Source organism: Haliotis cracherodii, unplaced genomic scaffold (genome assembly GCF_022045235.1).
Source record: "Haliotis cracherodii isolate W230 unplaced genomic scaffold, xgHalCrac1.p SCAF_10, whole genome shotgun sequence".
In the NCBI taxonomy this organism is placed as follows: domain Eukaryota; kingdom Metazoa; phylum Mollusca; class Gastropoda; order Lepetellida; family Haliotidae; genus Haliotis; species Haliotis cracherodii.
The window spans coordinates 2,927,828-2,955,822 of NW_027266265.1; the positions used below are offsets into that span (position 1 = coordinate 2,927,828).

Below are 27,995 nucleotides of genomic sequence, written 5' to 3' on the forward strand. Positions count from 1 at the left end.
TTGAAGGCTCCGTTGATAACAAGCCTCACTGACTCTGGGCACAGAGACAAAAAGGACAAATAAAAAGCATTTGATAACCCATTGTAAGAGTTAATATGAATGGAATTCCGGGATTTTTCACATGATTAAGAAATATAAATGGTCCAGATTTCCTTAAATTTTACAGGATATAAAACGAGGAATATGATAATTTTATTTGAGAACTGACACTTTCATTCAGGTTCTCGGTGTAAAAAATAACAAGAAGATAAAAAAGGTTTGTGTAAAGTTAGATGAACCCTAATATGTGTATGAAACTGGCAACAAGAAACTGCCATTTTAGAATCTATGTCACACATGGCAATGTCAAGGACAACTGAGAACATGGCGACATCTAGTAATGCAAGACCTGTGCAAGAGACGGACACAGGGCTCAACGTGATACAAGAGAAAGGTTATAGAAAAGACAGTCATGAATAAAATGTTGCATAAATTTTACAAGATGTCTGTGTGTGCTGTGATGAGCAATTCAAAGTGAACACACAAAAAACGAGGCCATTAACACACAAGACATCAACATGTACAAATAACAGTACTTCAGAGCATACACACAAAGTAACCTCAAGATAAGAGAAATTTTCATCTGCAATTGAAGCAACCATTGTGGGGATGAAGTCCTACATAAGATGGCTCTGAAACTGCATTGATCTTCAGCAGCCCCTAAAACAACTGGAACCTATTCATCAAAAGTCACAAATGTAAGAATTCTCAAATGCTTCTAAAAGTAGGCAAGTATTAAAACTGTTGAAAATTAATTATCTTCAAAAGACTGATGTCACAGGTTTGTTTTGTTTGTTTGTTGTTTAACGCTGCACTCAGCAATATTCCAGCTATATGACGGTGGTCTGTAAATAATCGAGTCTGGACCAGACAAGCCAGTTATTGACATCGTGAGCATCGATCCACGCAACTGGGATACAATGACATGCATCAACCATGTCACTAAGCCTGACCACCCGATCCCGTTAATCGCCTCTTATGGCAAGCATCGTTGCCTTTTACGGCAAGCATGGGTTGCTGAAGACCTATTCTACCCCGGATTTTCATGGGTCGATGTCACAGGCCTAACACAGTAAGAAAGGTAGTTTAAGGCCCCTATGAACAGCAATGTAACAGCCTGTGGCAGAAAACTCAAAATGACATGGGCACAGGACGTGTCTACCAATAGGGTACACTGAAACCAATAGAGTATGGTGTTGACAGACTATGAATTATCAGCATGTTCAAACTGGGATTCAAACCCACACGGCACAGTCAGCAGATCCTGGCACAGCTAATTATCAGAGACAAAGAAAACCACGATGATTAATGTTATTGTAACATGAAGATAATGTGATACCTGTTACAAGGCTATATTCCGATTGGTGGAGTTGAACTTCTTGAGATACACTGTCCTGTTGACCTTGCAGATGATGGCTAGTCCGGAGGCTTGACCACAGCAGGTAGCAGTCAGATCATGGCAATGAATCTATCAGAATGCGTCTGTATATACATGCAACAGATCTTGTAACATTTCTTGTAGAACCAGGGGTCGTATCACAAAGTAATCAGATCGGAACGATTATCGACACTCTTATAGTCCAACATAAACTAACAACAGTTGTAGCTCTACGACTGTTATCAGTCTAGCTTAAAGTATTACGTGGACAATGCTAACACTAAATGGCTTCCCATGCTCAACCAACGCTGCCACAGCACTGTGCACTGCAGTACGTCAATGCATTTTATTCTAACCACTTTTGGGCAGCTCATCAATGCAGCAAACTTGTCGATGATCAGAAAAAGACAAAATCAAATCAGTTTTCTTTTCATCCGGATATGACATCATTAAAAGGGGATTCTCAAAGCATCTTTTTTTGCGAAAGATTTCTTACTGCTGTTGCTGTGCTGTGTTGCTTAAGATCGTCTATCTTAAAACAACCAGATCAATTTTTTGCTGCCAATGCGCTTGTTTCGTGTTGGGAGGGGTTTGAACCACTATGAGACCGGCCCTTGTTACAGGAAGTATTTGTGTCATTGCTGAAACTGTCTTTCAAATCCACAGGCATCACAGTCAACCCAAATCAAGCACTAAACACCACATCTAACAAAAGCCTCTTGGTTAAGAATGGTAGGAAGTTCCATGGCAAAGAAGTTCATCATTGTTCCTCAGTGATGAATAATCCAATGTCAACATACATCTACAAAGCACCTTGAAATCACTGACATATACACACTAACAATGAGTTGATTAGGCGATTAGTGTATGCCGTCATTTAGTACTCAAGAAAAGTTGAGGACCACTTGAATCTTTCATATAACATGTACTTTAGTTAATCTGTCATGGCATGACAGATAACTAGAGTAATCCGAAATAATCAGTTGGTGCTTAACTTTTATAGAGTAGTATAGCATGAAGGTCATTCTGAGTGTGTTTTCTTTCAAGATATTCCAAGAACCCACTGATTAATCCCAACCATTACTCTACCATATTTAAACTACTCACACTATGCAGTACTAACATGATTAATAAATTAAATTATCAAAAATGATTAAATATATTACGCTGAAAAACCTCTTGCGAGCATTACACTGACAAACAAACCCCTACCCAGCTTGAGTTCAACAATACAATTAAACATTTCAAACAAAAAACATATCTTGTGAAGTTAAGTATGTCCTTGACAAGCAACAATTACAGATAACCTTTCTCACTAAAAAACAAATTGTCTCCTCAAATAAACAATACCACAAAATACACAGATGCTGCTCTAAAATTAATTCATCAGGTGGCAACAATATAATTATTTGTTCTTCAGAGCATTGTTTCAAAAATTGAGAATACAGAATAAAATTGAATTAGATATTTTGAAATTAAAATATTTCTTTGAAGACAAAAGACTTTGCTATATCTTATGAGCATCTTTCCAGTTCATAAACAGAAAGAATATTAACGATCAAATAGCAGTGACTCTGCCATGACTGATTAGTGAGTGAGTGAGTGAGTTGGGTTTTACGCCGCTTTTAACAGTATTCCAGTTATATCACGGCGTGTCAGCTTAATGTGGGAGGAAAGCCCGAAGTCATGCATGTCTCAGACGTTTACCACTTCGGTGAAACCCACAAGCACGGGTATGGTGCTGACAAATCTAGAAACATAATCGGAGAGAACCGGGATTCGAACCCACAATCGTAGGTTTCTGGCGTGCCAAAGGGACGCAACTCTGCACAGCGAATCGCGGCACCTTAGACGACTGGGCCACCCGTGCCACCCCATGACAGATTAACCATAGCAATATAAAATAATTGTGCATTCTTACATTCTTTTGCGTAGTATATTTGACCAAGGGTACCAAGTAATGGTTATAAACAAATGGCCCTGTTCTAGTGTTTATGACTGATACCAAAACCAAAAATATAATTTTCCTACAAAAGATGAAATTCTGAAGAACAAATAGATTGGTTGTTGCCATGTAACCTTTCTGTCAGGTCTTATCCACTTGTGTCAAAATACCATCGAGGGTATTCCTGTTCCAAGAATTTCAACTAATGACGCAAATCAGATCCTCTGAAGCTAATCATCAAAGTAGTGGTCATATATTCTCAGCAATGCTTACAAAAAAGTTATTTGCATAAAATTCAACGTGTAGATGCTTCCCTCTCTGTTTAGGAGGGATACTGGATAAACAGGAGATCTGTGCCACAGGAAATAATCAAATCATTAGTGTAGTACACTGAAATGAGTTGTGTTAACCTTAAATGACTTCCGCCAATACTTCTCAATGTACGGAACCCACAAAACCCTACTTCTAAAGGTTGATCAGCACAGAAGGCATAGTTCCATAAAAGATACTCTTCACATATTCTTCATAATAGAAGGAGAATTCAACAGTGAAATCTGTATGTAAATATCATTAAAAATGTAAAATATCATTATGAACATTCATATCAGAGCCCTGTTCCTCAAAGCCATCTTAGCACTAAGATGATGTTAACTATACAACAGAGCCGTCAAAGTTGCACGACTCCTATCACTTTGAGGAGCAAGAACCTCAACGTCTCGGAAACGTTACGCACAATGCTGTTCTATAGATGAGACAACTACTTCCAAACATCGTATAGACTAAAACCAAACTCAGTGCTAAGATCGCCTTGCGTATGTAGGCCTAGTGCTGAAACCATCGTAAGAATACAAGATTTTTTAAGCTTGTGTTTAAAATTAAGAAGGAAAATGAAAGGGTGATGGTCCTGATGTCATCCTTGAGGAGGCAGAGGATCTCTGATACATGCTGTAAATCTCAAGGACACACAGTAAATTCAAACACAGCTCAAACAATAAAGCGTCAGACTTCTCTGTTCAAAAGTAAATTTAGTTAAAATTTATAAGGCCACACAATTGTAATTTTTGTTTCACGGCCCCACCTCCCCTACTGAAATTAAGCTGAAAAAGAATTGAAAGAAACAAGTATTTATTTGTATTCTGTCTCCCACAAGTAACATAGTCCCTCTTAGACAATAAAAAATGTTATAAATAAATTCCATGTCTACATCACTATCAGTGATTCAAGAAGTCACCTGCAGTTTGAAATCCACAGCAGAATGACTTTATAAATAAATAAATAAATGATTGACATAGCTATTTACAACTATTTTTATTTCGGCCGACCTTGTGTGGAAAAGCTGGAATAAATCCGTGAAACATAAAATAAAAAAAGTGTGGCCTACATTCCATATAATTTGGTTCACAGTGGGAAAGGTTTCAGAGCGTAACATGACTTAACCAGAACAAACACTAACAAATACATACATAATCTATATATGCTGCCCTTCCAGAACGTTGTGACAATGATATCAGCATAGAGGGGAGGATGAGTGACATACGTCAATAACATATCAATAAACCTCTCACACTGTACAAAGCGTAACCCAGTATGGTAACAAACACGAAACAGACACTATGTACATTAACGACTCTAATTTCATCACACTCTACAATTACAACCACATCAACAGCGTCCTACTGAAGTCAACATGACTACATTTCATCACGGACACGGAAATCATTATTTTCATTTCATACATTTTATTCAAAATTGATGATGGCAGCATAATGTATTATTTTTCATTTTTCTTAAAATTCATGCTGCTGTCTTCCAAGTTGGTATGAAAATCTCTGAATCAACTCCTTCTGGTCTTGTGAGTTGGGTTTGTCAGTCCATGCCATGAATAACATATGAACAAAGTGAATCTGTCCCTCTGCTGCTGGGACAGAGAGTGCAGTGATCTATCTTACACAAGGAATATTTACAAATGAGAAACAAAATAGATTAATAATTTATCAGGTTAACAAAAGCCAGTTGTCATCCATACATTGCACTTTTACAGTGACACATGATCTCATCTCCTACCCCTCTACCTTGCAGTTGGAAATACTTAACAATCCATTTCATACATACATTATCAAAAAGATAAATGTTATCCTTATAAATGCTAACGGCATGAAACAAAATCGGCAGGTTTGAGGCTACTGCTAAGGTCATGGCATGTTGGCAAATGAATTGAAGTATCTCTTAAATTCAAACTAACTTCTTTCCTTAAAACTGACCTGTCTTCCCTTAATCCTGTCTTTTCTTGGCATAGTGGACCATGAAATATGTAAGGTTTGTTTGTTTGTTGTTTAATGCAACATTCAGTAATATTCCAGACATATGACGGTGGTCTGTAAATAATCGAGTCTGGACCAGACAATCCAGTGATTAATATCATGAGCACTGATCCACGCAATTGGGATCGATGACATGTATCCACTTACGACATGCATACCCCGGTAGTCGAATATGTAAAACCAAAAGTCAAATTGGACTCCATACAGTCAACCACTTTTCTTGTCAATATGTTTTGACATTCCTTGGGATGTAAACTCGACAGCCAATTTCTCAGTATGAACATGAGAAAAGAATGTTTTTAACCTCTTTTCAAAAGTCATTATAAAAAAAGAGGAATTATTTTAGCTACTGGAATAAGGTCAAATCGACTGAAAGAATTTAAATTGCAATGCAGTGGGAAAGGAAATACCACATCCACCTACCCAATAGCATGTCTTAAGATTAAGGAAGCAATTAGCAGCATGACAATGTTCACAAGGTCCATGTGTCACGTAAACATAGAGAATAGTTCAGCTATGGGAAGCTCAAGAATGCCTGGTAAACTTCATGATCTTCAAATAATAAATACAAAAATAATTAACCAATGTATGGGGAGTTAGCAAAGGAAACACTGATACATGGTTCAACATGTGTCGCTGGGGCACCTATTGTCTTTTCATAGAATATTGACAGAAGTACACAAATACTGACTATTGCAATCTCACCTACATCTACACTATGAAATTCACTGCCAACAGCAACAGACACCACTAAAGCAGTAGATTTGGGCTGTCAAATGACATTCACTGACATTCTATAGACATCATTACAGTAGTATCAGCGTGATATACTCGGTACGCTATATATATTACCAGACACTACCAGCTAAAACACTCTACTATCTGCTACCCACACTCTACATCTGTGGGGTTGTACTGCATAAATAAATAACATTCCATCATATATATACTGGAAGAGTTCCCTGGTCTGTACAACAGAGGAACCAGCTTCAAACTGTAACATAAATACAGGAGGGTCCATTCTATTTACATTGTGTGTGCAGGGTTCTACACTGCGGATACTGTAGGATCATTATGTGTGAGTGAGTGAGTGGACTGAACATGCCTTCCATCAGTTTTTCAGTTAGATCCTGGGTACGACTTAAAGGAGGCACCACACACTCCAAGGATCATGTGGAATCTCATCCCATTAACACTGGATCCTGTCAACAAAGGGGTGCAACTCTGCACAGCAAGTTGTGATGACATAGGTCACTCGGTCTTCCATAACCTAATTATGCCAGAGATCACCAATAACACGCTGCAGTGTTCAAAAACGTGTCCTGGGACCCTTTCCACATAGCGATCGTACCACTAAGACGATCATAACTCCTTCACTTTAACACAAGACTTACGACAGTTGTGGTGCTACGATTGTCTTGTAGAACAGGGAAGTGGGATCATTGAGGTCTGCTCTAGTACTTGAATCTTGGGACCCTAAATCCTTAACTTTTACAAGGGCAATAAAAATAACCCCTTGACTGTCATGCTTATTCAGCACTGTACTATACGACTCCACTGTTGATAAGGATCTTTTTGTCTTTCAATAATACACAAAACTGATTCTGACAATATGTCCAGTGTATGTTTAAAACAATGACACATCTGATTATCCCTATCCTAAATGAAGTAGTACATATCAACCTAACATCAAATGAGTGAGTGAGTATTGTTTTACGCCACTTTTAGCAATATTCCAGCAAAATCACGGCGGGGGACACCAGAAATGGACTTCACACATTGTACCCATGTCGGGAATAGAACCTGGGTTTTCAGCGTGACGAGTGAACGCCTTAACCACTAGGCTACCCGACCGCCCCGAACGATCAAATGATGTTTGGGAGACCCAAGCAAACATGTACACCACAAAGTGATATTCAAAATAGACATAATAAATACTTAACTTAGTAAAGAGCAAAGCTAAACTCTAGTTCCAGCTTACTTTCACATGGAATGGACAGTGCTTGCCAACCCACAGCAACTCACTGATTGTCATTTAACCAGTTAAAAAGAGACTATCACTTGCCTTTTTCGCACAGCAGTCAGTTCAGGAGCAATTTTTTTTTATAATTCTATAAATCACTCTACTTATCACTGCTTGCCGCCTCCGTGGTCTTGTGGTAGAGCGTCCGCCCGGAGAGCGGAAGGTCCAGGGTTCGATCCCCGGCCGCGTCATACCAAAAGACGTTAAAAGATGGTACTTTTTGTTACCCTGTCTGGCGCTCGACATTAAGGGGCTAAAACAAGGACTGGTCGGCTCATAGTCAGCATACTGTGTCTGAGTGGGGTATTCATGTTAAACTGTGGCATGGTATCTCAGTGAGCTAGCACTATAAATCGGCATTAGTCCGGACTAGTACAAGCAGCCACACACACATACACGTGCATGCACGTCACTATATAAGTGCACAGGATGAGGGAGGGTGAGCTACTAGTCCGGTTGATCATAATTGTGATAAGCTATATAATCACAAAGTCAAGTCAACAAAGGGACACGACTCTGTATAGCCAGTTGGACCAGCTGGGCCATGGTGGTGAGATTCACATGTATGTACCATTCGTCGTGAGTGAGTGAGTGAGCGGTGGGGTATAATGATGCTTTCAGCAATATTCCAGCAATACAGAGGCAGGGGCACCAGAAATGGACTCCACACATGTGGGGAATCAAACTTGATCTTCAGTGACGAGCAAATGCATCAACCACTAGGCTATCCATTGCCAGGCAAGATGTTGCTTCAGTGAAATACACCATAATAATCAGCAGTCTATGCAAAGACTAGCAAGCAGCATTGTGTCCATTCTTACAATATGTGAAATTACAAAATATCTAGTAAAGCTAGAAACAAAACACACTCTCTATCCATGTCAGGTATTTTAGTTATCTGCACTCAAGGAGTACTAAAATATTAAAATTACATTAAAAATAAATCTAAATTCATCCATGCAAATATATTTTGCTTTAAAAATGACATTATGAACAAAATATGCGAAAATGATGTCTGCTCTTGTCTTGATATTCTGAGTCATTATATTATTTATATTTATCTAAAACACAAATGGATGAATGCTACGCTTCTAAATAGCAATATTGCACTTTGACCACATAAAATTTACATCATTAAAATCAGATCATAATGCATCACAAAGGACAACCCAGCACACATGAATCTACACGACAAGTTAAGATGATTACTAAAAAATAAACATATTCTCTGTTAAACTCAAAAGCTGCAACAACTAAAACATTTCCTAACAAGTACAGTGTATTCCAAAAACAAGTGAACATTAACAAATACATGTAGTTGTGGTTGATTTTGAATGATATTTCAAAATGGATGATTTATGAACATACCGGCAACATGCTTGGTATTTACAATGACCTGATGAACAGATGAAATTACAAATGAATTTAAAATACTTGAATTCAAGGCAAAGCCAAGATGACCCTCTTCATGAAGTAATATATACACCTCCTGCAAGAACATGGGACACGCTACACACAAGCATGTTTCTCTGTGTGAAGTGTTCGCAGGTCCAGCAAAGATGGAGTACTCTGAATCTCCTATTTACTCCATCTCTGCGTCACGTTACTGGTCAGGGGAAACACTGGCACTGACAAGTGTCACAGGTCTACAATCTCATGCAGTGTCCCTTGGCTTCGATGACAGCATTAGCTCCTTGATTCTCTCGGGTGTTGGACCCCACTTGGCAAATCCAGCCTCATTTTGCAAGAATATTACTAATGTTCCATGGGCTGACTTGTAGTTCATATCTTGCCTGAAAAAAAATAAATGTCAGTTGAAAAAATATGGTTAAATTAAGATATCTACAAACAGTGTTCGAAATTAAGTCAACACATGGTCAAAGGCTCGCCGTCATAACTCTAAAATGTGGAGGATTGCCAGCTCGAAGATAAGTGATGCTAATGAGTTAATCTAACTAGCCAACACCCTACCACAGGACCACGGGCGCTATCACAAATAATTAGTGTTTGTTTACCAAGCCATCATAAAGGGGTGCTTGATTGGAAAGGGGATCAAAGGGCTAAGTATAGAGATGGGGTAACCTAACCTTACCCTTACACAACTAACCCTAAGGAGTGAAGAGGCACGTGTGATATGTGAAGGGAGAGTCACAGTTGTCACAGAGTCAATTAGCGCTGTCTTAGGCTGCTCCCAGTGCTACCGACGTTTAAAGTCAGAGACAGCAATCTTCTAGCTACGTCAAATGAGTGTGTACAGAATCAAGTGTGTCACTATGATGATTAATCGGCTATGAGTGAGTGAGTTGGGTTTGACGCCGCTTTTAACAGTATTCCAGTCATATCACGGCGTGTCAGCTTAATGTTGGAGGAAAGCCCGAAGTCATGCAGGTCTCAGACGTTTACCACTTTGGTGAAACCCACGAGCACAGGTATGGTGCTGACAAACCTAGAAACATAATAGGGGCGAACCGGGATTCGAACCCACAATCATAGGTTTCTGGCGTGCCCAAGGGACGCAACTCTGCACAGCGAATCACAGCGCCTTAAACGACTGGGCCACCCGTGCCACCTTATCAGCTATGAAAATGATACTGATTCAGCCTAATCCCTGAATGTGACCAAGTCTTATTACAGAAAGTGTTGGCCGTTGGGACCTCATGGGTTTGTTCAACAATGAATTTTCCTTCTTCGTACTGAAATCCGACTATGTTTGATAATTCCCTACTTTGGACAAACATGCTGAAATCCATCTCTGTACTGATGCTCAAATGCAGGAAATGTAATCTGACGCCTCTTGAATCTGAAAATAGACAATACATGTCAAGTTAATGTTGCAGGCTGAATGATGACACAGAAACTTGATAATGTTAAGCACATTTTGGAAGAACAACCAGTCAATGTCCTGGAATATAAAAGAATCTGAAACCCTAATTGGACAGTTTAAACAAGTCAAGATGGATACTTCGGTTCAAGATGATGACAACTCACTGCAGTTTAGTTTAGGTGCAACTCAACTAAACACGAGGGCCCCGATTTACAAAACGATCGTAGCCCTATGGTGATCGTAACTCCTATACTTAACATAGATTTACGACAGTTGTATCGCTACGACCATTTTGGGTCACTGACCCTGAAAGAGAACATGAAGGAACATGGGTCCCCTATTTCTTAAACGTGGCCAATCATTTACACAGGTGGATAGTTGAGAGGTGGTGGAATAGCACTTTCATCACCTCCACTAAGGGAACAATAATGTATCAGGGATATATCTAAGATTTAAAACTATGTGTCCACAACAGGAAAATTGTGACAAAAAAACACACCAAAATTTGAAAACTAAAATGTTATTTCCAGACACACAGTGTATCAAAACATCACCACATACTGTTATATGGCAGTGTTTTTTTGTATTTTCTTGTTAAACAATGATTATAGCTGTTACATTGTTTCTGTTAAGATTCAGTAGATGCTCATTGCATTGTATTTGGACAATGATTAGTCGTCAGGAACGTAGTACTATTAATACTATTTAACAGTTGTCAGGAAGGAACTTTGTTTAGATGCTAGTGTGATATGTAAATTTCCGGTATACCATGGACTCATGCAGAATATTCTGTAATGATCTAGTGCTGCTACTGGTGAGGACACTGTGTGGAAATTTCCAGTAGCTAGTTAGACTGTATATGAAATAGTGGGATATAGATATATAGCGTGTTTAGGTATCTCTCACACATTTTCATCTGAGAATACATCAAGGCCAGCTTCGTATGAAGATTACCCCGGAATCCCTGCTTAGGCCCATCGCGGAAGCTTATCGACCATCACTGCTGGGTGAATATACTATTACCACTCACTTTTGCTGTCACCACAGTACTTTTGTTCTTGATACAGACCACTGCCATCATATTATATATTGCCATTGAATATTGTACTACAATTGTAATTGCTGTGCAGTAATTTGTATTCATTTGTAAACCCACTGAATTTTGTAATACATTTGTTGATTGTATACCATTTATTGGTTGTTTGTTTGCTTCAGACTCAATTCTTTTACGTACAGATTTCTGTACTTATTATGCCTCAAAGTGAGATTGACCAATCAGAGAGCAGAACTACTAACGCCACATGAACCTGAATACCGCCAGTAGAAAATCAAGATGGTTGTTACTGACCTAATATGACACTGTACACTGTCAGTAAGAGACATTTTGGATTTTCCAACACCCACCTCACATATTTCACATGGAAATTCTGGTACAGAAATTCGTTATTCGACACTGTTTTGTGTTTTAATATCATGAATTATGATGAGCAAAGACATTATTCATTAAAGAAACCACGTTCGTGACTTAACTGATAAAAATATGATATCGCGGCAACTCCAAAAGCAGATTTGCCTGCTGTGACCTTGAAAATGGGGTCAAGGTCACCAAAACCGACTGGTGTCTGCGGAGTCTGTATATACAACATAGTTCCAAGTATGAAGACAATCCAGTGTTTAGTTCTTGAGATATCGCGGCAACAAACAGCTGGGACGTACGTACGGTCATACAGACGTACGGACGTACGTACGGATGGTCGTGAATACTATATACCCCGCTTTGCGCTTTCGCGCGGCGGGGGACAAACAAAGCTTACAACGGAGGTCACTGAGTTACAAAGAGCACCATCATAGAGTGAGTGAGTGAGTGAGTGAGTTGGGTTTAACGCCGTCTTTAACAGTATTCCAGTTATATCATGGCGTGTCAGCTTAATGTGAGAGGAAAACCCGAAGTGATGCAGGTCTCAGACGTTTACCACTTCGGTGAAACCCATAAGCATGGGTATGGTGCTGACAAACCTAGAAACATAACTGGTGAGAACCGGGATTCAAACCCACAATCACAGGTTTCTGGCGTGCCGAGGGGACGCAACTCTGCACAGCAAATCGCGGTGCCTTAGATGACTGGGCCACCTGTGCACCACACCATCATAGAACATACTATAGGATGACATCACAAACAAGAAATGTGATGCCAATGACGTCAATAGAATAGACAGCTGTCCGTTGTTAGGGGAAAGCAGACTGCTGTCAAGTTACAGTGGCCCGCAGATTTCTGTTTACATTTTCTGTTTACATTTTTATGATAATTCTATGTATATTAGCTACAATACCTTCCATTGATAACGTTTATGTTTACGTTAAAGTGTTGTATATCGGAAACACATGTACTGGTCCTGTCATTTATACCAGTTGTATATGTAAAGTTTTCATTTTGACATGACATGTGCGACAATGATACCAAATAGTGTAAACTTTTCGGCATAATAAATTTGTTATGATGTCTTTAGTTGCCCTATACAGTGTCACATTAGGTTAGCAGAAAAATATTTTTCTGCTAACCTAATATGACAACTAAAGACACCAGAACTAATAATATTGTTTCAAATTGGGAATGAATATGTAACAACAGATCCTGTAGAGGTTTTACCTGCTGGACTCTAGCCTCATGAGGGCCTCTGTGGGTGGGTCTCTCCATTCGGGGATGAATACGATGAAAGACAGAGGCTCGTGAGATTCCATCAGGAGATTCTGAAAGGAAAACAGGAAATAGTATCAATGAATTCTGTACAATTATGTACTGCTAATGTCCTACCTACTGACCAAGACATGAACCATGTCAGACGGTTGCTTCAGTAGACACCAGGACATATCAAGACATTGTACTAATACACTTTTTGCAAAAAAAATTCCAGACTGGTAAATAAACATTTTCAACTTGTTATCCAGAACTACTAATTGATCCTGAATAATTCAACAACAACAAATATTTTGCATGATAATGATTTGACAGAAACATCTTGTTGCATTTCGTTTAAACTAATAATTATGACAAAAGGGGCTTCTTTTTTTTTGTTTATTGCCGATCACTGCAATATTGCAGCTATACGATGGTAAATATGGTCAGTAAATACAGTGGATCGTACCATCCAGTGATTGACATTGAGAGCATCAATCAAGGCCATTAGGATAAGAAGACATGAATCAACAGAGCTCCAGATAAGCTTTTGGTGTTGTGGGTATTTTACCCATGCATTTTAAAATCATTGGGTATCAGTAATTCGATCTGGGTATTCAAATTTCTGTTACCCACTAGTTTTTACACATGCGGGTTTTTAGGTTAGATATTTAAAAACATTATTCATCTAGTCCCTGCAAACTGGTGTCGTGTGGGTTCGAGAGCTTTATAGGACTCAAAAATACCACGATACTTCCACAAGAAAGTGTGATGGCAAATGATCATGATGTAACTGTCATCGTGGAGTTTGGCAAGGTTGACGGAATGCCTGTTTATAATTTCAAAATAAGTTGCTGATTTGCTAATGGAATACGCAGGGTTACTTTACAATATTTTAATGATACGCACAAGTTTTATTTTTGTAGTGTATCTGTAATGTTCGTTGCGTATTTGATACGCTTGGATTTTATTTTACTGCGTATTTCTGCATTTCTGATGCATATTTTACGCAGATACGCAGCTTATCTGGAGCTCAGATTAACAAGTCAGCGAACCTGACCATCCGATCCCTTTAGTCGCCTCGGAAGACAAGCTTGGGTTGCTGAAGACCTAATCTACCCTGTATCTTCACTGGACTGACAAGACCCTGGGTGAGAGTAGGCTGTTCGTTGGACAAGGTCAATAATTCCACTGATTACAGTAATTCGAAAAGGCAACACCACAATTTCATATCACACAAGCCTTCAAGTGCCTGTCGAAGTATGTTCCGACTATTCCAAGCAAAGCATTTGTACAGGTCATCATCACGTCCACTACTTTGTACATGTAACAATAAACCTGAACACACTCATCCCATGTTCCACCAACCTCAAAATGATCCACCATGGCTTCCATCAGCTCTTCACTGAACGGTGGATTCGCCTCAAATGAACCACTCAGTGGGTAAAAATTCAACACTGGGCTAGAAACATAATGGAAAAGAAATTCAAATTGCAAATATGACACGTTCATTTTTGGTTTAACACTGCACTCAGCATTATTCCAACTTTTATGACAACAGAATATAATCAAATCTTGACAATATGGACCTCAAGTGATTGATAAAATGAAGAACGACCCATGCTGAGTAATCAGTCAAGTTGTTGAGCCTGATCATTTAATGCGTTAAGTCGCCTATCACGACAAACATTGTAGGCTGGCATAATCAGTATCGATATTCAACTCCATATTCTATTTCAGAACAAGCATATGATCGGAAGGCTTCAGTCTGCCTTCAAGAAAACTACAAATAGTAAATAAATCTTGTCTTACCCTCTTGACCCAAAATAGCCATCCGTATCGTAAAATGCTGAGCAATACTGGCGGAAATAACAGTTCAAAGGTGATGCAAAACACTCAAATGTGACCCCAAACACGCGATGCAAACACTCAAACACAGACACAGGCAGCGCCCCCTGGAGACAAGCGCCCTCTTGAGAATGCAGGCCGAAACACGTCTGTAAGAGAAGGAACATCATTAGCCCGGGCACGGCCAGCAGGGGATCACACAACCACACTGCAGATGAAAGTTTACTGAGGTGTTCAAAGCAAATGCTTCGTATCAAAACAATAATCAACAATTTCTTCAACAAACTAATCAGGAAAACAATAACAAAACAAGTTGCAGCGTGAAAAGGGAAGTATCTGGTGAGTCCAGTATTTACATTTTCAGGTGATTTCGGAATACAAAACAACCTCCGGTCAAACATGCGCTACCCTACATCCCTTTACTTGTCTCACACCATCAGTATCATTCTGAAAAACTGGAGTTCCAAATTTCTCAAGAAAATCATTACTTCCTCAAAAACATCATTTAGATATCATAAATGACTGATCAGGTCAAATTACTGACATTCATCACCAAAGTCAAGTCACTGACATTCATCACCAAAGTCAAGTCATGATCATTCATCACCAAAGTCAAGTCACTGACAATCATCACCTAAGTCAAGTCACTGACATTCATCACCAAAGTCAAGTCATGATCATTCATCACCAAAGTCAAGTCATAATCTTTCTTTACCAAAGTCAAATCATGATCATTCATCACCAAAGTCATGTCACTGACATTCATCACCAAAGTCAAATCATGATCATTCATCACCAAAGTCAAGTCATGATCATTCATCACCAAAGTCAAGTCACTGACATTCATCACCAATGTCAAGTCACTGACATTCATCACCAAAGTCAAGTCACAGACATTCATCACCAAAGTCATGTCACTGACATTCATCACCAAAGTCAAGTCCTGATCATTCATCAACAAAGTCAAGTCACTGACATCCATCACCAAAGTCAAGTCATGATCATTCATCACCAAAGTCATGTCACTGACATCCATCACCAAAGTCAAGTCATGATCATTCATCAACAAAGTCAAGTCACTGACATTCTACAAGTGGAATTTCAAAATGTAAAGTCTATTTAATAATAGAAAACATACATAACACTGGACGATTACAAAACATTCATCATGAATTTGAAATAACCAAGAAGACTGACCCTTTTCGAAAAGCCTAAATAACTCCCCAATCAGAAAAAAACTACGCATCATTGGTAGGAATTTACTGTCTCAAGATAGGACATGGTTCCTTGTGTGTTACTTAGCTAACTCTTAGGTACCTGGTATCTCTTTATCAAACACCAAACACGGCCCAGGAAGTTATCAAACCGCATGTCATCCCGGCAGTTCAACTTGTACAGCTGCTCCTAGGAACACGTCACATAAACAATAATTAATTGTCATGTTAAATACACAAATGTCAACAAACCGCATTCTAACATCAACAGTAATCAGCATATCTAACTGTGTACAGTCTTGTCCTACAGAGCCTTTACTACTATACCTGGATATTTCCAGCACCATAAATCCAAGATCTCATTAAAATACACTGCTTTGTCTGCAAGTTATGAAATCTATTTTAAAATGTTGTTTTAAAACTGTTAATATGAAGATTTAACCTTGGCTGAAATAGATTGTAAATTTAAACAAACTTGTTATTTGGGGGCACTATCATGATAAATTGTTGACTGCTTTCAATTGACAATTCTTTGATTTTTCGCATTTAATTCATGCTTGCGTCAGAGGTTTTGTAAATAATCACAGCTTTGCTTCAAACATGCCCTTGAACTACTGGAAATGTAAGAAAATAATAACTCTATAAAATCATTAGAACTGGGGTCACAGATTACATCACTGCCACATGCTACAATTATTCCCAGGAGGAGGACACTATTAGGTGAGTTGCCCTGAAAAACCGTACAAACATACACCTACCAGTTTGTGAAAATGTGAGCTGTTCAAATTCATAGTTTCTCCTTTATATCGGATAAATGTCATCTCATTTTCAGTTTGATGCTCAATTGGCTGTATCCGTGGTGACGGAATTGCCATTTGCACAGAGTAGCAGGGGACCTTCCGTGGGACAGGCAGTTCAGGGAAAGGATCTTTTTCTGAAAATAAAAGACAAATTCCATCCTTGCCTACTTTGTCAGCCTGCAATTGTACAAATGACAATGCTATTGCCCCAGGGTGCCGTTGTACAAAGCAATCTTAGCGCTAAGGTGATTGTAACTCCCATACCTTAACATAGACTTATGACAGTCGTAGCGAGAAGGTTGTTTTGTAGAATGGCACCCTGATCTGTATCAATGGTTATTAAATTTCCCAAATCATAACTTGTCAATTCAGGTTTTAGTATTGCAACAGTTACCCGAATTTCCATGACCAATAACAAGACAAATATTTCACCAGCTGTACATAACTTAAATTGCCGCATTGAATGCAACGCTAAAATACCTATGAATGCAAGAAAACAATGATTTCACATATAATTCCAGATTGCAAATCTACCTGCCACTTTGATTTCTCCTTGCATCAAGTGTGTATAGTATGAATAGTCACAGGGACACTTACTTCTCCCCAACAATTCACCAGAGAGGTAGGTGAAATTCCATGTTTGAACCTCGTATTGCAGATGACTATTGGGGCTGTTGTCACTATTGCGATTCTTAATTATTTTCAACCAACGTAATAGAAATGAATAAAGTATTTCTGACAATTTCAACCATTTTCCTCCCAGTCACTTCTTAAACCAAGGGGAAGTAACTCTAATCTGAAGTTGTCATAATCCTTGTTAACCAACCACATAGCGAGGTTTAACATTCTCATATAATGTGTATTATTTATAACTAATTGCAACTATTGATTGTTATGTGTACTATCTACGATACTATTAGCATTTTTAAATTCCTATTGATAAAGTACTATCGTAGGGCAAACAACTGCGATAGTTTGATAAGTGGTCACACTCCTACCGTGTATATTATGCTCCTTCAGCACCTCCCAGTGCTTTTCATGTATCTTCTTCACAAACTCGCAGGACATGTTGTAGATCTTGCTACAGATGCCCTCCACGGAACTCTTGGCTGCTTCCGTCAGATGGGGCTGGCACTGCCGCTTCAGGTGAGCCAGGCGTTCCTGCACCAATTGCATGCCGTGACCATCAAGTGAATGAGACATTCTAATTAACTGAGGCATATTAGGTCCTGTCAGCTTAACGCTGTGAGAGGAAAGCCTGAAGTGATTCAGCTCCTGGTTCTGATCGACCACATTCACGGCACAGGTTTACTACTTACGCCAAAATATGTCCATTTATGGAATTAGAACATTAAATCAGAATGTCCTCAAAAAGCTGACACAATAACGATATAACAGCAAAACAATGACCTCACATAACACTGATGTGATCAAGAATCAAACTGTCTAATTTAGCATTTAAAGTTTTAGCTCCGGTCAGTACTCATAAGTTCTGAGCAGTTCATTGGCAAGTTTCACAATTCCTGTTCCTGGTAATGAGCTGCATTGAGATATCTCTTTATATTTTTAAAAACCATTGCCTGAGAACCAATTCTCTTTTTTATTTTAAGCCTAAAAATGAAAAAGAAAATATCCTACAATCTTAAAATTATATACATCAAGGTCACTGGATAAACCTCCACTAGCCACACTCCTGACATACTTGGAATCCATACCGGTATTAAACATACAACGCAGGTCTCAGCACAACTAATGAAACGATCGTGTATATTTTGTATCCTGTTGATTGATATTTTGTACCAGCTGGTGGTAATACTCAGTCAGTTTGAAGACCTAGTCAGACCTGTGTTAATTAAGCCATGCCTCCTGTTTGCGCTTTTAGATTCGTTTGGGTTGTTACAAATACAAAAACCTCAAAAATACATCCTTTTAATTAAGCGAGACAGATCTGTTTACATTTTTCAGCCATCGTATTGTACATCATACTGGCTGCATAATGATGAAAGATTTCCTGTTTGTTTGTTTGTTGTTTAACGCCGCACTCAGCAATATTCCAGCTATATGACGGCAGTCTGTAAGTAATTGAATCTGGACCAGACAATCCAGTGATTGCCACCATGAGCACCGTTCTACGCAATTGGGATTGATGACATGCATCAATCAAGTCAGCGAGCCTGACCACCCAATCCCGTTAGTCACCTCTTACGACAAACATAGTCGCCTTTTACGGCAAGCATGGGTTGCTGAAGATCTATTAATGTAAGAACTATCTACTGCTATAATTCATGATACTTGCACTTAAACATGGTGCCAGAAGATTTTCTCACCAAGAAATCCTCATAGGAGGCATTCTGCTGTTTCCTCAACCAGCCAAACGTGTCTTCCACATTCCACTTGACGATCTTTCGGCTTTCTGATATGGTGCCTCTGGAATATATACAAAGTCATGGAATACACCATTGTATTGATTACTTACACAGACAAATTAGGTCTTCCTTTCTTCATTGGTTTAAAGTGTTGCATGTTACACATTTATTATATAAACCTTTGGTTGTTATCTAAAATTTCCCTTGTCCTGATTACATCCAACATCTAAATGCCTAGTGTCTGTTTAAGAAAGAAGTTGTCATCCATAATATTCCATGTCATGCTTTGGTTTTTGGATGAAATTGAAAAACAATCAGATCCTTCAATTAGTTTTCTTGTTTTGAAAGAATATAGGGTCAATATGAGGGTCAATATGAGAAACATATTCCAGTTCACAATTTCTGTTTTGGCAATTTAGCTAGAAGAATGTCAAAAGTGTATTGTGTTTACATGAGAAGTGAGCCATAGCAGGTAAACCATGAAGAGTTGTGAGCAAACAATTACAGTTCATCAACTGTTCATCAGGGCGTGACTATCTGGCTCCAAGCTTTACGTTTTACTGGAATTTTAAGGTATTACTCATTTTAGGGTCAGTTTATCCATAACATGTGCAAAAAGACCAAAAAAAACTGACAAGTTAGAGACAAGACACAAAGAGATGATAATCTATTCATCATACATAAATAGAGAATCTCACCCTCATGTCTTTTGATATCAAATATATCAACACGAGTTGATAAAAGTGGAAAAATTCGGAGGCTTGCCAGGAATTTTTGCCACTTTTAATCAACGAGTGTTGACATATTTGATATCAAAAGACACGAGGGTGAGATTTTATTTATCATCCAACATCATTCTTCCAACTTTTTCAATTTGTAGATAATAATTAGCAGTGTCTTCAGTGTAAAAAGTACTGCTAAGAGCTTCAGTAGCAGAGCCATTAGTGATGTCATTTGATTGTGACGTCATGGTAACCAGTGATGTCACAATGGTCTGCAAAGCATTGTGATGTAATTTCATAGCAGCGGCGCTTGATCTCATCCAAGCGATATCTCCTGTGGGAGCCAGTTTTGGATGATAATATCCTTTATCAACATTGTCAATCATTAGGAACTTACTCATGTTAATCATGTACAAGTATATCTTTGTACATCAAGTCATGCATCTGATGTTTCATCACTGTCTATGGGCCAACAGCCTAAACTTCATGAATAAACAGACTCCGAACTTAATTATATGTCTTAATATCCAAAATGTCACTTTACCAAGGCTAGATAATAAGCCATTAGGAGCAGTTGTAGTTTCAAGGTTTTCCCCCTTCATTTTGATACTGATAAGACTCTTTTGATTTCAGAATACCAACTTCGTCTTATGAATCGTACTGTGGCCAACTTCATCATGTTTGCTGACAAAGAGAACAACTCTGGCACATAGTGTTGTTGATCACATCAAACAATAGTACACATTTCAGACCATACTTCGAATCAAGAAGACAGAAAGCTGCACCAAATTGAACTGCTGATATGACATACAAGGTGCATACACAATCCCTACATTTGCAATAAAAATGTGTTTGTCTTCTGCAGAAAAAAATTACATTGTATCCCTTCAGCGATAAAATTTGAGATAAAAACCACTAGACATGATGATTTACCGATAAATTGTATTTCCTTTTCTGATAGGCATTGTTTTATCTGCAGAGTTTAAGATTACCAGGTGTATTTTCTTGTAAACTAAGCCGGAAGTAGCAATCAGCTTTACCTAGGTTTCTCGGAATCTACCAGTGATGCGGTTAAAAATTACCCAATAAAATAGTTAAAGAATTTTGAATTTGACCAGTCACCATTGATGCTCCCGCGCTCACGATAGTGAAATCTTTATGTTGACATATAATAGTCAAACCCTATCAAATATGACTTTCAGCGAATAAAATTATGGCATTTATGATATACTGTAAATCGTGAAATTAATGTGTCACCAAAGGAATGCGACCACTGGCCCCTAGCCAAAAATGCGACTCAATATGAATGCGTCACCTCCACAAAGCAATCTTAGCGCCAAGGTGATCATAACTCAACTTCTTTAACATAGGCTTAAGACAGCTGTAGTGCTAAGATAACAGGCCCTGGGCCTTGCTCCACAAAGCAATCTTAGCGCCAAGGTGATCATAACTCAACTTCTTTAACATAGGCTTAAGACAGCTGTAGCGCTAAGATAACAGGCCCAGGGCCTTGATCCACAAAGCAATCTTAGCGCCAAGGTGATCATAACTCAACTTCTTTAACATAGGCTTACGACAGCTGTAGCGCTAAGATAGCTTTTTGCAACAAGACGCAGGTCATAAACAAAATAACAGTATGCATGGTTCAACTAGATGAAGACAACATGCTGAGATATACCAGCAGCTGTAACATTAAATCATGTGGATTATTCCAAAGGACTGCATACCTTGACTCGATCATCACCTTGGCAGCCTCCGCATACTTGAACAACTGTTTGCGAGCATCTCCAGTATACTTGGGTTTGATCAACTTCACAGGAATATCATTCATGATCTCTCGGTACATTGACTGGGAGATCTCGGGCGTACATTTGGACGGCAACATCGAATCAATTCCTGTGTCAACAACTTTCCTCTCAAGTAACCAGCGGTTGAAAGATTCAACTGGTGCATCAATACCTGAAGTGAAAGGATATCACAACTGAGAACCGAACAGCCACACAATATGTGTGTGTTGTGTGTGTGTCTGTGTCTGTGTCTGTTTGTGTGTGCTACTGGGTGTGACACACTGACACACACACACATACGGCGACAGCCTTTGATAATAATCAACACTGGACGACACAATCGAGTGATTCATATTATTGGTAACAATTCACAGCATTGGGATACACGCAATTAACCATGGGGACCTACTTTAACCCGGACCCAACCTCAGGTAATTTCTCACGAAAGACTGTGGTCTATTACTTTCCCTGTATATCACCTACTCCCTGGATTTTGCCTTCCCTGTGGAATATTACCTTCCCTGTGGTATATTACCTCCCCTGCAGTATATTTACCTTCCCTGTGGTATATTACCTCCCCTGCAGTATATTTACCTTCCCTGTGGTATATTACCTTCTCTGCAGTATATTTACCTCCCCTGTGGTATATTACCTTCTCTGCAGTATATTTACCTTCCCTGTGGTATACCTTCTCTGCAGTATATTTACCCCCCCTGTGGTATATTACCTTCTCTGCAGTATATTTACCTCCCCTGTGGTATATTATCACCCCTGCAGTATATTTACCTTCCCTGTGGAATATTACCTTCCCTGCAGTATATTTACCTTCCCTGTGGTATATTACCTTCCCTGTGGTATGTTGCCTTCCCTGCAGTATATTTACCTCCCGTGGTATATTGCCTCCCTGCTGTATATTTACCTCCCCTGTGGTATATTGCCTTCTCTGCAGTATATTTACTTCCCTGCAGTATATTGCCTTCCCTGCTGTATATTTACCTCCCTGTGGTATATTGCCTTCCCTGAAGTATATTTACCTCCCCTGTGGTATATTACCTTCTCTGCAGTATATTTACCTCCCCTGTGGTATATTGCCTTCCCTGCAGTATATTTACCTCCCCTGTGGTATATTACCTTCTCTGCAGTATATTTACCTTCTCTGCAGTATATTTACCATCCTGCGGTATATTACCTTCTCTGCAGTATATTTACCTCCCATGTGGTATATTGCCTTCCCTGCAGTATATTTACCTCCCCTGTGGTATATTACCTTCTCTGCAGTATATTTACCTCCCTGCGGTATATTACCTTTTCTGCAGTATATTTACCTCCCCTGTGGTATATTGCCTTCCCTGCAGTATATTTACCTCCCCTGTGGTATATTACCTTCTCTGCAGTATATTTACCTCCCTGCGGTATATTACCTTTTCTGCAGTATATTTACCTCCCTGCGGTATATTACCTTCTCTGCAGTATATTTACCTCCCCTGTGGTATATTACCTTCTCTGCAGTATATTTACCTCCCCTGTGGTATATTGCCTTCCCTGCAGTATATTTACCTTCTCTTGCATGACAAAGTTCCTGGTAGACACGCCGCAACTTGACAACATTCTGATGTCGGAGGATCTCTAACTCAGGTAAAGGGGGTGGGGAGATTGATGGAGGGCGTTCATGAAAGAAGACATTTGTGGGGACATCAAAATTCCAGAATGGACTGAAACAAAAAGCACGGTTATAATACATCTTAGCTGAATTCCGCTGACAGCTTTTCACCTCTACAACACAGTTAACATTAAGACTTTGATGCATACATCTTAAGGCCCCTACTATCTTTAAGTCACATGAGCATCCCAATGCTTTCAGAGGTCAAAGTTGAGCAAGCAATTATGATATGCACAAAGGAGTGATAACTCCAAACATCTACTGGTAGCAAGGGTAGCATAGAACCCTTAAACTTAAGCCTAACATGGCTCACATTTGTTCTTCTCTTCAGCCATGACATTGCAGGAATAATGCTTAAAGTTTCATAGTTTCATAAACATCACTCACTAGTTAAATTATGAAGGCTTGAACCAATGTTGAACACTAACAGGTTCATGGATCTTTGAGGTTTTCTGATAAAGCTACATTAAACAGATTCAGACTCTTTAATGTTTAACTGTTAATGTCAGAGTTATGCTCACAGACCCTGGAGTTCATGCGTATATCCAACAAGGCAAGTCATTATCAACATGGTAACACGTGATGTACCTATAGTTGAAAGCTGCTCTCTTGGCCGGGCTTCCCATCCCAAAGTCGGAGCTCGCCCTCCTCTTCTCTCCAACTGCAGCAGGTGGTATTTCTATGCTAGGGCGGCTCATTCGGGTGTCAGTGTTGGCAGGGATAGGAGCTGGAGCTGGAGCTGGAGCAGGAGCGACGCCCCCTCCGCCTACCCCACCAGGGCTGTTGATCCCAAGAGGGTCACTCAGGTCAGGTAATTGCTGTTTAACAGAAATTATAATCATCAACTCATCAACAATGCATCATAATACTTCAGCCAAGGTACATGCCATCAGAGGTGAATTTAATTCCTTGTCCTTTTGCCTGTAGCCAACAAAAACAGCAGAGGGTCATTAATGCTATTATTTGGAATATAACACTGTTATTTATAATATATTCTGAGACTGTCAAAATACCAATACAGTCATCCCTCGCGATAATGCTGACCCCTTACAATATTCGTAATATGGAATATAAGTCGAGTGATACTGTATTTTATAGTGGACACATGAGTATAAGTTCATGTATTGTGCACAATCAAAATATATATTGTATGGATTCAGGTGAAAGAACAGGCGATAACAAGACATGATGATTTACCATTTCAGTTGTATTTCTTGTTATGCTTAACATTGATCTATATGCATGGATTAAGATTTTTGTGTGTATTTGTCTTGTAAACCAAGCCAGAAATAGCCATGAGCTGCACACTTCAAAAAGAATTTAGGTACAATGTTCGGAAGAAACAGTATCTGAAATTATTATTTTACCAGGAATAATATATATATACTGTATGTAGGAAAAGCTGCAACTAAAATAACACGATATTTGAACATGTTATTCCTGGTAAAATAATATAAATATATATATATATATATATAACAACAATAAGCAAAGCACCTTGGCATGTCGCCAGGTACTTTTTGCATGTTTTGGTCTATGGAACAGTTTCATATTCATATCGAGTCTTCGTTGCTATTCATATCATGAAAAATACAATATGTTGATATATGATGGTCAAACTACAACAAATATGACTTTTAACAATTCAAAGCATTTATGATATATTTACGCAATCTCCGACCACTATCAATAGAGGCAATCCGATCATGGTTGCTGTAAGTAACAGTGAGTTGGAGCAATCAGCTGATCGGTTATTCAAACACGATTTCCCCAAAATTAATGCAAATAATTTTGAATGAAAATTTGAATTATATTAATACAAAAGTAAGTCTAGATAAACACTGTTTATTACCAGACATTGTTACAACAGGATTAATTCAGTACAGATTTGTTGATATATTTCCTATGACGTCGTGATATGTGTACATGGTGTATGTGGGGGAAATAATGAAATGTATGGGAGCCATTGATTACCCTGCGGTTTAACTGAATCTGTGATGTTGTGAAGGGTATTATAGCGAGCATGACTGAATTTAGATATTCATTCTAGTTCATAGACATATCTCAGCATGTCCATCCAGTCCACAACTAAAATGCAAAGTCTACTCGTCTAACAAATAACAGATACGAGGCCAAGTCCAGCAGGGCTATTTTCCACTCAAGCAGAGACCGACACTATGAGTTGTATCAAACTGGTCAAAATCAATTCTGGTCTTGTGGTTGAAGCAACATAACTGCGTTCAGAGAGAAAACTGCAATTCCAGCAAATTTGTGGCCATGTCAATCCCTGCCCTTGACATGCAGGAAGACCAATGATTTTCTTGGAGTGACAGTCGTTTTTATCAGTAATAGCATCAGCTTGCACAAAGCAATCTCAACACTAAGATCATTGTAACTCCTGTACTTCAACATACTTGTAGGACAATCATACCACTGAAAAAGCTTTGTGGAATGACGCCCTGGTGCCTACTGACCCATACATTGGTCAGCCGATTACCATTTTTCACGGGCATGTCACAGTATTATTGCCCATCATCGGAGGATTCTGACAATATCTATCTGTGGCATTCAAATTAACGAATAGACTCTTCCAGCTTACCTGTGAAGGAAGTGGAGGCATCTCCCAGAGTGATTGGTTGGTAAGTTTGTTGAAGTAATATGGACGGTTCTCCCGCTTACTCCAGAATTTACGCCAGCCAGCCTGCAACAACTCCATTGGCAAATCATGCACAGGGTCAGGTGATCCCGGAGAAGAAAAACCTCCAGAGGAATTCTGGGAGTTCTGTCTTTCAAGTTCTGGATGACTGACTGCTTCAATCCCCTGATCCTCGCCTGCCTCTCCGTGGCCAATCACGGGAGCTGGAACAGCCTGGCCTGCTATTTCACTGGAAGCCATGATGGTACCACAAACTTGCTGACTGCACACTTGGGACTTATGGCGGCATTAAGGAACCTACAAATAACACAAAAATTAGAACAATGTTGATCTTTGTAACTTCATATAAATAAGGATAAACATGAACATACAAACACTAAGACATTATTATTAATTTGACAATCACATATCCAGAAGTTGAATAATCAACTGGTATTGTGCTTTCACAGAACTAGCTTTTGGATCATTTCTCTTTCCAATAAGTATCACAAGTTGCAATGGTATGCTATTATCTCAAAAGACCATTACATGTAAAGGTTTTGATGTTTTGGAGAAAGTTTTATCACAAGTGTGAATCAACAACTTGCATCTACCTCCTTGAACAACATAACTGACTGATGGTTTATTACTGCATTAATTTTGGTGTAGATATTCAGCTATCAGCATAAGTGTGTTTGGTTAAAAAGAATGAAAATACAAACAAGATTACAATAATACCCATAAAACTCTACTTATGAATCATCTTGGTTCATATCAAATACATCCTACATATTCAAGTGAAATATTAATGCATCTTACCATTTAGATGCAACCTAGTAATAATTAATGACAGATAAGCATATTTCTACTAAATATCCTGGTATAAAGTCAACAGTATTTATAGGATACTGAAAGAATATATCAACATCAGAATTTGTTCATGGCCTATAAATTTTCAAGATGTAGATGAACATGAACTGTTGGTTCAAATTTCTAATATAAAAATATTGTTTAATTATTTAAGAAGAAAATAAATCAGGACAGACGTCACTGCAAGAGCAATAACATTTCATACAATTTGAAATATGATAGTAATAAGCACGGGGTGAAATCGAAAATGCATAAATATATATCATGATACTAGTCTCTTTACGAGCGAATGTACGTGGCTTCCTTGTATTTCAAATTGAAGTTTTTTATGCTATAAACAGCAAAACGTGATTACAAATGTCATGACACTGGTCTCGGTGTGTCGTGTGACGGTTTTGTGTATATGCAGGCGAATGTATGCAATCAGAATATTTGAACACGGGACAAAATGCTGCAAATGTTATTATGCATTGAACTTGAAGCTTCCCCACAAGACTAGCGAACCATAGGCACCTTTTGACTTTTGTCACTTTCCACGCCCAATCGGCGATTACACTGCATCCCAAATTAGGTGCAAATTATCAACTGGACCTTTCTAAACAATATATACTGAATGTCAGGTGGAAAACCGTTCAGAGTGAGGTTCCAGTGATGAAATGTTCTCAAAGAAATTGCGTAGCCTCCTTCTCGGCCGCCATTTGTGAGAACAACTCGTCCAATGTAAAAGTAGGATCCGATGACACACTATTAAACGTTCAAAGAGTCCAAAACAAGTGTATATTTGTGCCATTTTACATGGTTACGCGTTACAATTACATTTAGGGAATTTTCTCAATCCTTAAATTTAAATGATGCACATACTTCTTAAACTGACTCAATGATTTCACAA

General features: G+C 38.8%; 1 protein-coding gene across 1 annotated transcript; it reads right to left on the reverse strand.

The window, feature by feature from the left end:
• LOC139453964 (mRNA (2'-O-methyladenosine-N(6)-)-methyltransferase-like) lies at positions 1 to 27,794 on the reverse strand. The gene is made up of 14 exons (XM_071235420.1): positions 27,620 to 27,794; positions 26,201 to 26,554; positions 24,190 to 24,419; positions 23,499 to 23,653; positions 21,882 to 22,113; positions 19,394 to 19,493; positions 18,065 to 18,227; positions 17,025 to 17,200; positions 16,370 to 16,456; positions 15,017 to 15,201; positions 14,573 to 14,666; positions 13,178 to 13,278; positions 10,432 to 10,506; positions 1 to 9,499 (listed from the first exon to the last, which is right to left on the reverse strand). Exons 2-14 carry the CDS (start codon positions 26,495 to 26,497, stop codon positions 9,361 to 9,363), a joined length of 2,034 nt encoding a protein of 677 aa, XP_071091521.1. The 5' UTR covers positions 26,498 to 26,554; positions 27,620 to 27,794; the 3' UTR covers positions 1 to 9,360.
• Positions 27,795 to 27,995: the final 201 nt, after the last annotated feature.